The sequence below is a fragment of the Ochotona curzoniae genome, unplaced genomic scaffold, assembly GCF_017591425.1.
Source record: "Ochotona curzoniae isolate NIBS_2020 unplaced genomic scaffold, NIBS_Ocur_1.0 scaffold_4506, whole genome shotgun sequence".
NCBI lineage: Eukaryota > Metazoa > Chordata > Mammalia > Lagomorpha > Ochotonidae > Ochotona > Ochotona curzoniae.
This window is the reverse complement of record NW_024467119.1, coordinates 25,579,072-25,592,331: the sequence shown is the minus strand read 5'-3', so window position 1 is coordinate 25,592,331 and position 13,260 is coordinate 25,579,072. Positions and strand designations below refer to the sequence as shown.

Sequence of the window (13,260 nt, the reverse complement as noted above, 5' to 3'; positions counted from 1 at the left end):
GGTCCGCCTCCAGGTTTCCCAGCTCAGACCCTTACTTATACAGAAAGGCGGGCCTAGGTGGCCTGTCAGTCAGCGCCCCGCTCGGCCCTGGAGCCAATCATGAGCCACGTCGCGTCGCAACAGCCAATGAAAAAGGTCGTCGGTGCGGTGGGAGGGACGTGCACTTGGACACTGCTCCTACTCGGCAGGGGGTTGGGGAGCGGGCTTTGTCGTGCTCTGAAGTTGTTCCTTTTGTATTCACCGGTTCTGGTTCAATCCGGTGCCATCGGCTTTTATTTGGAGATGGAGCCTGCCGAGGTGAAGCGGGAGGGGCTGACCAGCGCGCGGCGACGGGACCAGGGTGCGATTTAGAACTGAGGATAAGAGGGAGGGATGAGGAATGGGGAACGAAATCTGGAAGACAAAGTCGAGGCAAAAATGATGGTCTGAGATTCCTGTCCCTCCCTTGCAGCTTTCAGATGCGGAGAAAACGCAGGAGTCGTGGGCGGCAGGTGCGTGGTTCCAGACTGGCTCGAGAGACTGACTGATGAGAGGAGCCGCTGGCTTTTCGTCAGCGAACTCCTGATCGAAACGAGCGAATTCAGAAGAAAATGGGGTCAGGGCCTGCGGTGGCCGCTGCGGGCAGATGGTGTGGGCTGCGAGTGAGAAGATGCTGGAACGGGGGTTGAGTTGGCTCTTCTCTATTTTCGCTCAGCTTTGCATAGAAGGAAACATTGCATTCATTTGTTTCTGTCTTGCCCTTTCTGTGCATTTTGCAAAGGTTCCAGCTGAAAACAATATTCAAGGTAAAGTCTGGCTTTCTCACCTGTTGGGCCTATCAACAGGAGGCTTGTAATTGAATCCGATTGGGATGGACTGAGCTTCGGCTGAGGGTGGTCCATGAGATTGGAAATTGAGATCAGGGAGATGAGGGGCCAATGCTGGCCGGCCTGTGCGGATAGCGCCTGAGTTTAATTAGTGTCAGTTGATTGGACTATTGGTTGCAGATACAGCGCTCAACCAGATAACGCCTAATTGCAGTAAAGTAAAAATAAATAACACTGCTTTTTCAGGTTTTTTAAAGATTTAATTATTTTTATTAAAGAGGCAGGTTTTCAGAGAGGAGAGATGGATCTTCCATCTGCTGGTTCACTGCCCCAAGTGGCAACAAAGGCTGGAGCTGAGCCCATCCAGAGCCAGGAGCCAGAAGCTTCTTTTGAGTCTCCCATGAAGATGCAGGGTCCCCAGGCTTTGGGCCGTCCTTGACTGCTTTCCCAGGCCGCAAGCAGGGAGCTGGATGGGAAGTGGAGCAGCCGGGACACAAACCAACACCCATGTGGGATCCTGGTGCTTGGAGGTGGAAGATTAGCCAGTGGAACCACATCACTAGCCCTTCAGTTGTCTTTAAGGAGAAAATCGGCTGCCCTCTTTGGGTAATAATTTCATTGAGATAATTCCTAGTCCATAAAACTGACTTGGAATATGTACAGTAAAGTGATTTGTAGGATGTGTACGAATTTGTTGTGCGCCAACTGCACAACTGACCTCTGAGTCCATGGGAGAGCCTTTTATCACCCCTGAAGGGAGATCCATTCTAACCAGCTGTGCTTCCGCTCACCTCCCAAACTCCAGTCCCTAGGAAGCACCAGTTTACTTTCTGTCTTTGTGGATTTGCCCCGTTAGGTTTGGTCCATAAGGAAGTCATTAGCTAGAATGCATGGTGTTTGATGAGCAGCTTCTTTCACTTGGCAGAATGGTGCCTGGGCCCACGGTGTAGCATGTCATCGGGCCTTCATTCCTGTACCGATGAGTTTTAACTGCATCGTGTGGCTGTACAGCAATAGAATTATCCATTGCTCAGTTGGTCGACATTTGGGTATATACCAGATGGGGGTTTTTGATTATCACGGCTAATTCTTCCTTATTGTTGAAAATGTTGCTGTCAGTTGAGCATGTGAAGTGAGGACTGCTTTTTATGTCCTGCCTAATTGGGTTCCAACTATTGTAACTCTCATAGAAAAATTAAACAGTGTAGTTCTCAACGTGATTCTGACGATATTCTCCCAATTATTAATTGCAGAACAGTTCCTGAAAATGGCTGCTTGGCCCAACAGATACCCTAAGAGTGATTCCATAAAAGCAGCTCATTCTTACAGGCGCCACAAGAGGTCAGTGCACTCAGCGTTTGCGGTATGTCTGCATGTGGGACCCCTTGGGGAGCCATGTTTTGAGTTGTGTGGATCTGTCTTGACACTGGTTTCTGTCCTCTGCGTGCTTTGGGTCCCTGTTGTGGATTCTGCTGTGGGATCCTCAGGCTGTATTGTTGCTTCCTTTAGGGGCTTCATATCCGGTGATTAAACCTTTCTCACTGCTGTTCACATAATGAGCCGCTGTGATTATTGACTACTTCAATGAGGATATGTAAGCTGTGTTAAAGATAATTGTGATTTGCAAAAAAGGCCTTGAAAATGCAGAAAGTGTTTGTTTTTAATCAAAATCTTTTCAGAAGTGGCACTCCTGGAGATGTCGGAGAAAGACGTATAGGTTTTGGAAGATAATGACTGAAAATGTGCAGGGAAGGTAGAGTATCTTTCTTTGTTATTTTAAAAAATTATTTGAAAAGTAGAAAGAGATAGGAGGCAATCTCTTACCTGCTGTTTCACTCCCCAAATGCCCATAACAGCTGCAGCTGGGCTGGGCCAGGCCACAGCTGAGGGCTAGATCCTCAATTCAGATCTCCCACGTGGGTATTAAAAACCCAAATACTTTGAGCTGTGATTCCCAGGGTCTGCCTTTTACCAGGGAGCTGGGTTCAGGAACTGGCCCCAAGTCATGAAGGTAGTAACTCTGCATGGGTTACACACATCTCAACCAGCACCTTAGTCACTACACACTCATCCTTGTCTGTGTGTTTTGAATGTATCATGCATTTTTGAAACTATACAAATAACTTGGAAATGGAAAATAGTTCAGATAAAAAGTGGGTTGTGGGCCCAGTGCAACAGTTAAATCCTTACCTTACAAACACCAGGACCCTGTATACGTGCCAGTTTGTGTCCCGGCTGCTCCACTTCCCATCCAGCTCCCTGCTTGTGGCCTGGGAAAGCAGTCAAGGATGATCCAAAGCCTTGGGACCCTGCAACTGCGAGGGTGACCCAAAGAAGCTCCTGGCTCCTGGCTTTGGGACAGCTCAGCTCCAGCTGTTGCAGAAGTTTGAGGGGGTAAACCAGTGGACAGATGATCTTTCTGTCTCTCCTCTCAGTAGATCTGATCTGCCTTTCCAATAAAAAAATAAATGTTTTTAAAAACCCAAAGTAGATTGTAACATAGATCTTCTTAGTGGCTGTGATGAGACAAAAATAATCATGCTCCCCTTGTACGTAATCACGACAGTACTTCAGAATGTCTGGAAAATGTACTTGAAAGATGTTTGTTGCAAAAGCCTTTCAAATTCACCCAGTTATTTCCTAATTCATATTTTCCCTGGTGGTTTTTGAAGCCCACCATAATTATTTGTCACAAAAAAAAAAGGTTTATTTTTTTATTGGAAAGTCAGATATACAGAGAGGAGGAGAGACAGAGAGGAAGATCTTCTGTCCGATGATTCACTCCCCAAGTGAGCGCAACGGCCGATGCTGTGCCGATCCCAAGCCAGGATTCAGGAATTTCTTCCGGGTCTCCCACACGGGTGCAGGGTCCCAAAGCTTTGGGCCATCCTCGACTGCCTTCCCAGGCCACAAGCAGGGAGCTGGATGGGATTAGAACCGGCGCCCATATGGGATCCCGGTGCATTCAAGGCGAGGACTTTAGCTGCTAGGCCATGCCACAGGGCCTGATTCCATGTACCTTTTGGACATGGATGTGGATGTTGGTTAACCTTAGTTTTTAAGCCACCACACAGTTAACTTGGCACTTGTGTGGGTCAGGAATCTGGGGGTAGGGACTGGTGGCTCTGATCCGGTGTTCTTGTAAGGTTATAGGGTCTAAAGAAAGAAGCATGTCCTTGAAAACTGTGGAAAGACTTGTATGTTCTGCCTTTTCCTGTTCACTGAGGCCATGCTCGTGCAGGTTGGGAGGGACTGTGTAAGGGGACAGTCATTTGGGGCACCAACATGTGGAGGCTGGCTGTCACACCTTACCCTTTGGCTTGTGTTGCTGCTAAGTTGGAATGGCTGAGCATTGTCCTTAATGTTTTCTCAAGGAATATGGTATAATTGCTTGGGTCCAAGAAACATAGTTCAGTTGTGTAAATGCAGCATCCTTGAGCAGTTTGGCCTTTTCCTTTGAGCTTCACTTGTATCTAGTATAAATAGTACATTTTGCAAGTACTGACATCTTTCCCCACTCCCCTCTTACTAATTTCTGTCATGCTTCATGAGAAATATTTTGTCAGATAGTGAAAGTAGACCTGAAAGGGAAAATTGTATTTAGTGCCTGAGATTCAGAAGCTTTGAACTGTTGTTCTTCTCATCACCTGCAGGAACACGGCTGCCTGAGCCTTCCCCTGTTGTTGCCAGGGCATGCATTAGGAAGCAGAGCTTGGATTCGAACCCAAGCATTCTGTTATGCAAGGTATAAGAAGCCTCAAGTCCTTAATAGTTCTGTCAAATGCCTACCCTGAAATAATTTTGTGCTGAGTTTTTTGCCAGTCATATGGTAATTGGGGGCCTTAAATGCTCAGCAATAGAAAATTAAAATTAAAATACAGTTTGTTACACATTTGCAGAAAGCTCAGCAATGGAAACTTCATCAATGGGGCTTTAAAAGAAAGTATTAAATGTCCAATGATTAAACTTTTCCCACTGCTGTTCACATTCTGATTGATTGTGATTAATGTATTTGGATGAGGACATTAAAGCAATCGGGAGATATATTTATGCGCACACAGTACAGTTTTCCGTGTGTCGATTTGCCTGTCTGAATGTCTTCCTAGGAATTAAATTGGAGGATGTCAAACATCATTGTCAGATTTATTGGATCCAGAGTCTGAAGGTTTATATAGTAAGGTAAGGCGTTTGTAATGAGTTTTTTTTTTAAAGCACATAAAAATGTTATGAGTAAAAAATTGAAATTTAGAATGTAACTGACATACAGGCTTAATGTTGATATTTTACCCTGAAGTAAAAATAATTCCTTTTCAGCTTTTAAAGGTAATTATGATTTAAAAGTGAAATAAGCCAATCCCAAAAGGACAAATATCATTGTTTCTCTGTGATACAAGACAACCTTCATGTAAAATACAAGACCAATAGATATATACATATATATATATACATATATTCATCTAGAGTAATTGTATAAGGGAGACAGTCATGCTGAGAAGGGAAGACACAGTGCAATGTGCACATCTTCTCCTGAATGAAAGGTGGACTCCCAAAGAAACTGTTGAGTATATCTTGACAATAGGATGCTGGACTCTATGCCATTGTGTAAGCCTACAGTGTCATGATACAGTTAAATAGCAGAATGATGACTTGTGGCTGTTGCTGAAAGACTATGCTGTTGTGTTAATATGAGGAAAAACAAGGTGAAAAAGAGGGAAATGGGGAGGGAGGAAAAGAGAAGTCTTTGAGCCTATGGAACTGTATCATGAAAAACAAAAAAGTAACTTTCGGGTTGGTATATTGGATTCAGGAATAATCATTGGAGGGCAGTTTCTCTTAGTAATAATGATGTTATTCTTTCATCCTCTGAAATTAAAAAAATACTTTTTAAATTTATTGTAGGGTACTCCCATCTGTCCAAACACTTGGAAATTCAACCTAGATGTGCCGTGTAGACAGCAGCGACACAACCGCCTGATGCATCATCTGTCTCCCAGGGTGCGCATGAGCGGGCAGCTGGATCAAAAGTGGAGCCAAGGTCTGAACCTAGGCACTTGGGATATGTGATACGCACATCTCAAAAATCTTCTCAGCTAATCTGCGAAGTGCCTCCTTGCACTGAAATATAAATGACTCTACTTTGTATCACTACATGACTGTGCAGCAAATTACAGCTTCGTTAGGGAACTGTAGATGAGAAGATGGTAGGAAGCTGGATATTGCAAATCTGTCAGTTCTTTCATAATTAAGCTTGTTGTAGACATTTCTTAAATGTGAAGATCTGTTGTGAATACTTAGGTTGACAAAAGTTAATTTTCTGCTTAAGTTTGTAAAACTCTAATACAAATGTTGCTTATAGCCTTTAATAGAAAGATTTATGAAAGAAATGCACTTTATAAAAGATGACTGGGGCCCGGCGCGGTGGCGCAAGTGGTTAAGGTCCTCGCCTTGCACGCCCGGGATCCCATATGGGCGCCGGTTCTAATCCCGGCAGCCCCGCTTCCCTTCCAGCTCCCTGCCTGTGGCCCGGGAAAGCAGTCGAGGACTGCCCAAAGCTTTGGGACCCGGCACCCGCGTGGGAGACCCGGAAGAGGCTCCTGGCTTCGGATCGGCATAGCATCGGCCCGTTGCGCTCACTTGGGGAGTGAATCATCAGACAGAAGATCTTCCTCTCTGTCTCTCCTCTCTGTCTATCCGCCTTTCCAATGAAAAAATAATAAAAAAATAAATCTTAAAAAAAAAAAAAAAGATGACTGGAGTATTATGCTGCTGTTGGCTGAACTGTAAACTTGGTACTGAGTGCTATTCCACATGTCGGGTGCACATGCCATTTATGCCTTGTGTTTTGTTGTTTATGACTTTATGTCTTTGTTGACAAAGAGGGAGAGATTTTTGTATGCACTGGTTCACTCCCCAGATGGTCACAATGACCAGCACTGGGCCAGAGGTAAAGCCAGGAGCTTCATCTGGGTCATGTGCATGGGTGACAAGGCCCAAGTAGTTGGACCATCTGCTGCTGCTTTTCCCATGCCATTAACAGGGGGTGGATTGGGAGTAGAGTGGTTGGGACATGAATGGTCTTCCACATGGCCATGGCTCCTGCCCCATGATGTGTTTATTTGGTTCAGAATTTTACTCTTGCTTACCTCAAGATTTCTGAAACTTTTTAAAAAAAGATTTATATATATATTTTTATTACAAAGTCAGATATACAGAAAGGAGGAGAGACAGAGGAAGATCTTCCGTCTGATAACTCACTCCCCAAGTGACTGCAACGGCCAGTGCTGCGCCAATCCGAAGCCGGGAACCAGGAACCTCCTCTGGGTCTCCCACATGGGTGCAGGGTTCTAAAGTCTTGGGCCATCCTCAACTGCTTTCCCAGGCCACAAGCAGGGAGCTGGATGGGAAGTGGAGCTGCTGGGATTAGAACCGGCATCCAGATGGGATCCCAGTGCATTCAAGGGGAATACTTTAGCTGCTAGGCCACACCGCCGGCCCGATTTCTGAAACTTCTTGAAAGACTGTCCCTGAGACTGCAAATCCTAATCTGAAGAACTGTGCATCGAAGTATCTGAATGCTTGATCCAGCATAATATATCCTTTTGTATTTTCAGTTAGTCTTGCTCTACCCATTTCCAGTGTATGTGATATTAGATAGCCACAATACCATTAAATAATACAACAGTTACACAATATAAACTGAATAGGTGCATATGCTTTGCTACTAGCTCTTTATTCTTATCTATGCAAATAAAATGTGGCCAGTGATTGGTGACTGACTATGCTTACTTAGCAAAGTGCGTAGTTACGATGCTTCTTTGTTTCCCAGAGATTGAATTCATGTGATGGTTTACATGGTGGATAATCAAAAAGGAATTGGTCAGCAAAGAAATGAAAAGTGATAATACTGCAAGTAAAATTCAGTGTGATCAGAGAGAATTGAATATACTTACAGCAAAGATAGGCTGATGCTTAGGCCTTCATGAAGCTACAGTATGAATCAGTGAATGTCTCATGGCTATAAAAGAAGGTAAAGCTGTTTCTACATCTTGTAGTTTAAATTGCACTGGGACTAAAATATCACTTTTGGTTGTAATGAAGTGTTCACTTTCACTTTCACTTTGGATTAAACGAACCAAACAGCCAACATTTGGGACTAAACTCTCACATTACTTGTTACAACTGTAAGACTGAAAAACATTTTGCAGCCACTGGTATGTCAGAAGGCAGGTATTGGCAGAAGTCAGGATGAATTGATTCATGTTTCACTTTCTGGTGGAGCTGCACGTTCAGAGAAGGATGGTCCATGAAATTTGTACCCAGATGCCAAGCCACAGGCTGTCCTTGCTTTGCCAGTCATGTGAGGATGTGTTGTGGAGAGATCTGCAGGATTTGGATGGAGTGTTGTGGAAAACAGCTGATTCTGGGCATGCTGGCACTCTGCTATTCAACAAGTGGCTGCTGTAATGCAACCAGGGAATCCTAGCTAGGGTGAAGCTGTCGGTGTCAATGAGGAAAGTCAGATGTACTGAGAGAAGGAGAGACCGAGATCCTCTGTCTGCTGAATTACTTCCCAAGTGGCCACAGCGGCTGGAGCTGAGCTGATCTGAAGCCAGGAGCCCAGAGCCTCTTCCCAGTCCCTCTCACGCAGGTGCAGGGTCGCAAGGCTTTGGGCTGTCCTCAGTTGCTTTCCTAGGCCACAAGCAGGGAGCTGGTTGGGAAGCGGGGCTGCAGTGATTACAACCGGCACCTATATTGGATAATGACACGGCACCTATATTGGATAATGACACGTAAAAGGCGAGGGCTTTGGCCGCAAGGCTGTTGTGCTGGGCCCTCTTCCACTGGTTTTATGGTGGCCAAACCAGACTTCCTTGGCCAATAAAAAACCAACTTGGGCTTTTAGTCTAGGGATTAAGCCTCCACTCGGGATGACTATGTCCCATATGGGTTCAACTTTTAGTTCCTTTTGTCAATCTGCTAGTGTGCACTTTGGGTCTCTGTGATACACACTGCCATGCTTATCTTACATCCTTTCGGAGGTTTCAGGAATTTGGGGAGTGAACCAGTTGACAGGAACACTGTTTAGAATCCCTGCCTTAAAAATTACCCCATTGGGCCCTGCACAATAGCCTAGTGGCTAAATCCTTGTCTAGCACCATCGGGGTCCCATATGGATGCCAGCTCGTATCCCTGCTCTGGGTTCAGTCCAGATTTGGTACTTTGCTGGGTAGTTTTTCTGGACTTCTCCATTAAAATAAAACCCCCAAGGCTGACAGATATCCAGATCATGCACTTGTTTGGATCCACAACTCCAGGGGAAGCTTGCAGGCACCAGGGCCTGTGAGTGTGTGCTAAGGGGCCTGGAGCTCAGGGGCTACTAACTGGTTGCAAAGGATCCCAGCTCGGCGAAGTTGGCATCTCTCACGTCACCTGTACCTCATTGTGGAGGCTACATGTCCACGACACACGGTGATCTGGGCCCGAAGGCTTGGTTTTCCTCGAAAGTCTCTAAGCTCAATAGTGTAGGACGCCCTACTACAACTCCTGTGGGCCTCGTAAGAGCTAGATAAGGGAAAAGCCGGGTTGGGATGACTTCTGACTGGTGCAAGCAAAAATTAGAATGGATGAGGGTTGCTTGGGCTTGCCGCAGCATCAGGCGGCAGAAGCTGGCACTGGGAGCTTAATCTGTCAAGTTAAACTCCAGAACTACCTGGAGAGTGCATAATTCCGGAGTTGGAGTGGCCTAGTAGGGAAATAGTGTGCACCTCCCTCTTGGGTTACCACTCCCACTGGAGAGCAGAAAAACCTGGATAGGGGCTGGGGTGGCTAGACAGAAAGGCACTCAACAGCATGCGTGTGGGCTGGAATAGCAGGGTTGGTTGGGTTGAACTAGGCTTCAATGCCCATTGACATGTATGAGAGCTGAATGGGATGTGGGACAGACTGGACTAGTCTGCTGCACATATTGGCAAGCACGGGAACCAGGGTAGGGGATGGGCCTGGTGGGGGTTCTTGTGGGTCATTCCGACTAAGCTGCAGCTCCCACTGGTTTTTGTGAGGGCCGAGTGTGTGCTGGGGTAGAATCAGGCTGGGCTGGAAGACAGGGCTGCAACCAGAACTGACCCATCAACTGCAACCACCAGCTGATTGGGGCGATGGACTGTATTGTGCCTTGTACTTGCAAGTACACACAAGAATCTGGGATCTCTCCAATCGAACTGGCAGACTCAGAACCCTAACCATGAAGAGAAGTGCAGGTTCTATGGTCTCCCATCGAGTGCAAGCGCCAGAGACGAGCCTCCTAAGAGGCTCAGACAAAGCAGTGGAGAGCATAACCAGGTGCACATGGAGGATATGGCAATCCATCGGAACCTGCACAGGATACCTGGCACCACAACAGAGGACAGAACAAGTCAATCAACTACCTCAACCATATGTTGGCAGTGAAAAACTGGGCAAACGGAGACTATGATGGACTATGTCAATCAGTGGATTCTTCAGCAACCTTATCGTGCTTGGATTGGTGAGACTGACAGCAATTCATAACTGCTGAACTACCAAAACCACTTAAGCAAAACTCTCGGAGCATGCCTCACATCAGGGACCTGGGGTGGGTGGGAGACAAGGTGGGGTTTGTCCCTCTATTTCCCCCTTTGCCCCAGATACAGAAAAAAAATTTTAAACAACAGTGTAGGACGCCCAATTGAGCCCTATGAGCCCAGTAGCAAATGGCACTGAGGGCCTCGCAGCCCCATTTTCAAAGTTGGCCGGCGCTAGCAGTGTGGCCAGTGGCTGCAGACGCCCCCTGGACCAGTGCTACGTGGCGTTCCTTCGCTAGCTGGAAACGCCCCGCAGGGCTCTGCCTCCACCCGCGATCCTGCTGGCCACACCAGCACCCTGCCGCCCAGCAGAGAAAGGTCGCCTGCCTGGCGCGTGCGCGCGTCAAACCGCAAAGATCAGCCCCCCCTTGCTCCATTGCCCCTTGCCCCGAGTTCCCAGCGTCGCTCGCCGCGCCGCTCGGCGCTCCCGGAAGTACCCTGGCGGGCCGTGCGGCGGGGAGGGCGGAGCGAGACGTGTACCCGGAAGTGCCGGCCGGCCGGCGGGCGGGGCTGCGGCTGCCACGTTGAAGCGGAACGTGGAGGTGGCCCTGGGCCTCGGGAGGAGGAGCAGCGGCGGATTCCGGCAGATTCGGTCGGGCGCCGCGCTCAGGCCAGGAGTGGTCGCTGAGGGTCTCCGCCGGCTGTGTCCGCCTCTCGTCTCCCGTCGTCTCTGTCCGGCTGTCGAACCTCGAGGTAGAGTCCGAGCCGTTTTCGAAGCCGGGCAGCCCCGGCCTCGGGCACCGCTGTCCCCGCCGGCCTGAGGCCCTGTCTGGAGCTGCCGGTTTGGGGCCCGGCGTCGGGGAGGCGGCTCCTTGGGGGATCGCGCCGGTCCGCGCCCGCTGCTGGCCGGGCCTCCAGCTGGGGACTCGCGGCCGGGCCGGTAACTGCACTTTAATGGGCAGTCAACGGAGACCCTCAGATCCCGGGTGCACAAAGAGGTGCGGTCTCCAAGGGCCAGGGCAGGAAAACAAGCTTGGGATTCCTCTCCTCAGTGTGCTTAGGATTTCGTTCGTTTGAGCTGATGTCATGATGTGAAGGTTCGTAGGTTGGGACTGGAAGCTTCTGCCGTTGACCCGGAGACAATAGTTGCTAGTCGCAGCCTGTACTGGCAAAGAAGTCTCAGGAAGTGTTTTGTGGTACTGCTACTAAGTTGTCCTACTATGAAGTTTAATTATAAGACGGTTGTAAAAAAAAAAAATCAAAGTACTCGCATTGCGTTGGGCGAGAGGGCGTTATAAACTTTTGTGTAAACTCAGAGAAGTAGTCTGTTTGAAGTTGCGAGGATGTGATGGGCTGTGTGACAAATGCGTCCTGTGATCTCAAAAAAACTCCTCGTCACGATCCAGTCTGTAATTGGAGGTTCGCCTTTGGTTTCTAACATCCGGCCTTTGCTGTGCGTCCCGAAGTTGGGGCTGGGCAGTGCAGGCGCTCCCTTTTTCCGTGACTCCTGTCTGCTCTTTCCTCCTTGTCTTGTAATTAACTGAGAAAGTCTTGCACGTTTTAAGAACGTTGGAGAAACGAAATGTTCTTGTAATTGTGAATGTACGTTATAGGTATTGACAGTTTATTTGGGACGTGGGAAATCTGAGTGGCATTTACATACAATACAATATGTATGTGAGCGGCATATACAGTTATTCCATTTTATGTAAACAGATTCCTTTCTGAAAGTAACATAAGACTAGAAAGAAATCTAAACTGTGAAGAGCTGTGAATAATCTTTTGGGATTCTACTCCATTCTGAGAGTAATGAAACATTGAATCATCGTTCTAGCATAACCCATACACGTTTGCTAATTTCATCAGGCTTATAAATCCCAAATGAAAATTTTTTGTCTGGTCACATTGTTGCTAGATTGTTTTTAGAAATGTTACCATTTTAAGGCTAATTGCTGCTCAAAAGATTTTCTGGCCTTACAGATTATTTTGACACCTTTAACCAGGCAGTGTGGACGCTGGTCAGTTTTCTTTGGCTTGCTCTTGGTTGCCTGAGATGTGACTATGATTTTCCCATAACATAAATCTTTTCTGAATTTTTGAAGGGCGCTCGCTATGCATATATTATAAAACGAAATGGTTTGCACCAAAATGTATTTTATCTTCTAATTGCATTTTTTCACAGACTTCTCAAGGCCTCCCAGTTGTTGGTAGGTGTGGGAGTCTGAAGTTCTGATTCTGTTCTCACTTACTGAGGTCAGTGTCAGTTCTGTTAATAGCATTGCTTAAAGGACTCTGGGGTTTTAGTATTACTTTACAAAATTTGTGTTTTGAAAATGAGCAGAAAGAGAAAGTTTTCACTTAATTGAATGCAGCTGTGGACAGAGCCATACCAAATGGAGTTCTAGTATTGAACTTAAGACTTTGAAGATTCGCTGGCATAGACATGCTGCACTGTGACTCCTGTAATAGTAACCATTATGGGCCACAAACATGTGCCATGTAATTATTCCTTTTTAAAAATTTATTTATTTTTTATTGGGAAGTCAGAGTTACAGAGAGAAGGAGAGGCAGAGAGGAAGATACTGCATCTGGTTCACTCCCCAAGTGACTGTAATGCCCTTAACTGAGTTGCTCCCAAGTTAAGAGCTTCTTTTGGGTCTCCCCTGCGGGTGCAGGGTCCCAAGGCTTTGAGCTGTCCTTGATTGCTTTCCCAGGCCACCAACAGGAAGCTGGAGGGGAAGTGGAGCATCAGGGATATGAACTGTATTTGATCCCAGCGGCTGCATGGTGAGGACTTTAGTCACTAGGTTACCACACGGGGCCTCCACATAATTTTTCTAAGCACTCTGAGTAACACATTATCCAATTCCTACAGCTCTGTGTTGTAGATAGGGTTGTTGCCTGTGTTTTACTGA

The 13,260-nt window shown here is 46.9% G+C and overlaps 2 protein-coding genes across 9 annotated transcripts in view; both read left to right on the top strand.

Moving 5' to 3' along the window:
- The first annotated feature begins 41 nt into the window (after positions 1 to 41).
- Positions 42 to 6,199, top strand: LOC121147362. Of its 4 annotated transcripts, XR_005882367.1 has the most exons (6): positions 385 to 491; positions 2,060 to 2,147; positions 2,486 to 2,559; positions 4,460 to 4,551; positions 4,913 to 4,985; positions 5,706 to 6,199. XR_005882367.1 is itself a non-coding variant. In XM_040967184.1 (3 exons), exons 1-3 carry the CDS (start codon positions 100 to 102, stop codon positions 2,100 to 2,102), a joined length of 324 nt encoding a protein of 107 aa, XP_040823118.1. In that variant the 5' UTR covers positions 42 to 99; the 3' UTR covers positions 2,103 to 2,633. The 4 variants fall into 4 exon arrangements, 2 of the variants coding, with proteins under 2 accessions (XP_040823118.1, XP_040823117.1); XR_005882368.1 differs by lacking the exons at positions 385 to 491; positions 4,460 to 4,551 and having other exon boundaries at positions 1,330 to 2,147; XM_040967184.1 differs by lacking the exons at positions 4,460 to 4,551; positions 4,913 to 4,985; positions 5,706 to 6,199 and adding an exon at positions 42 to 340 and having other exon boundaries at positions 452 to 491; positions 2,060 to 2,633.
- Positions 6,200 to 10,954: 4,755 nt separating this feature from the next.
- SEC31A (SEC31 homolog A, COPII coat complex component) overlaps positions 10,955 to 13,260 on the top strand; it is a 69,796-nt gene continuing 67,490 nt past the window's right edge. For all 5 annotated transcript variants that reach the window (XM_040967452.1, XM_040967451.1, XM_040967450.1 and 2 more), the window contains exon 1: positions 10,955 to 11,098. The gene's annotated coding sequence lies outside the window, so the exon portion shown is untranslated. The remainder of the gene's footprint in view (positions 11,099 to 13,260) is intronic.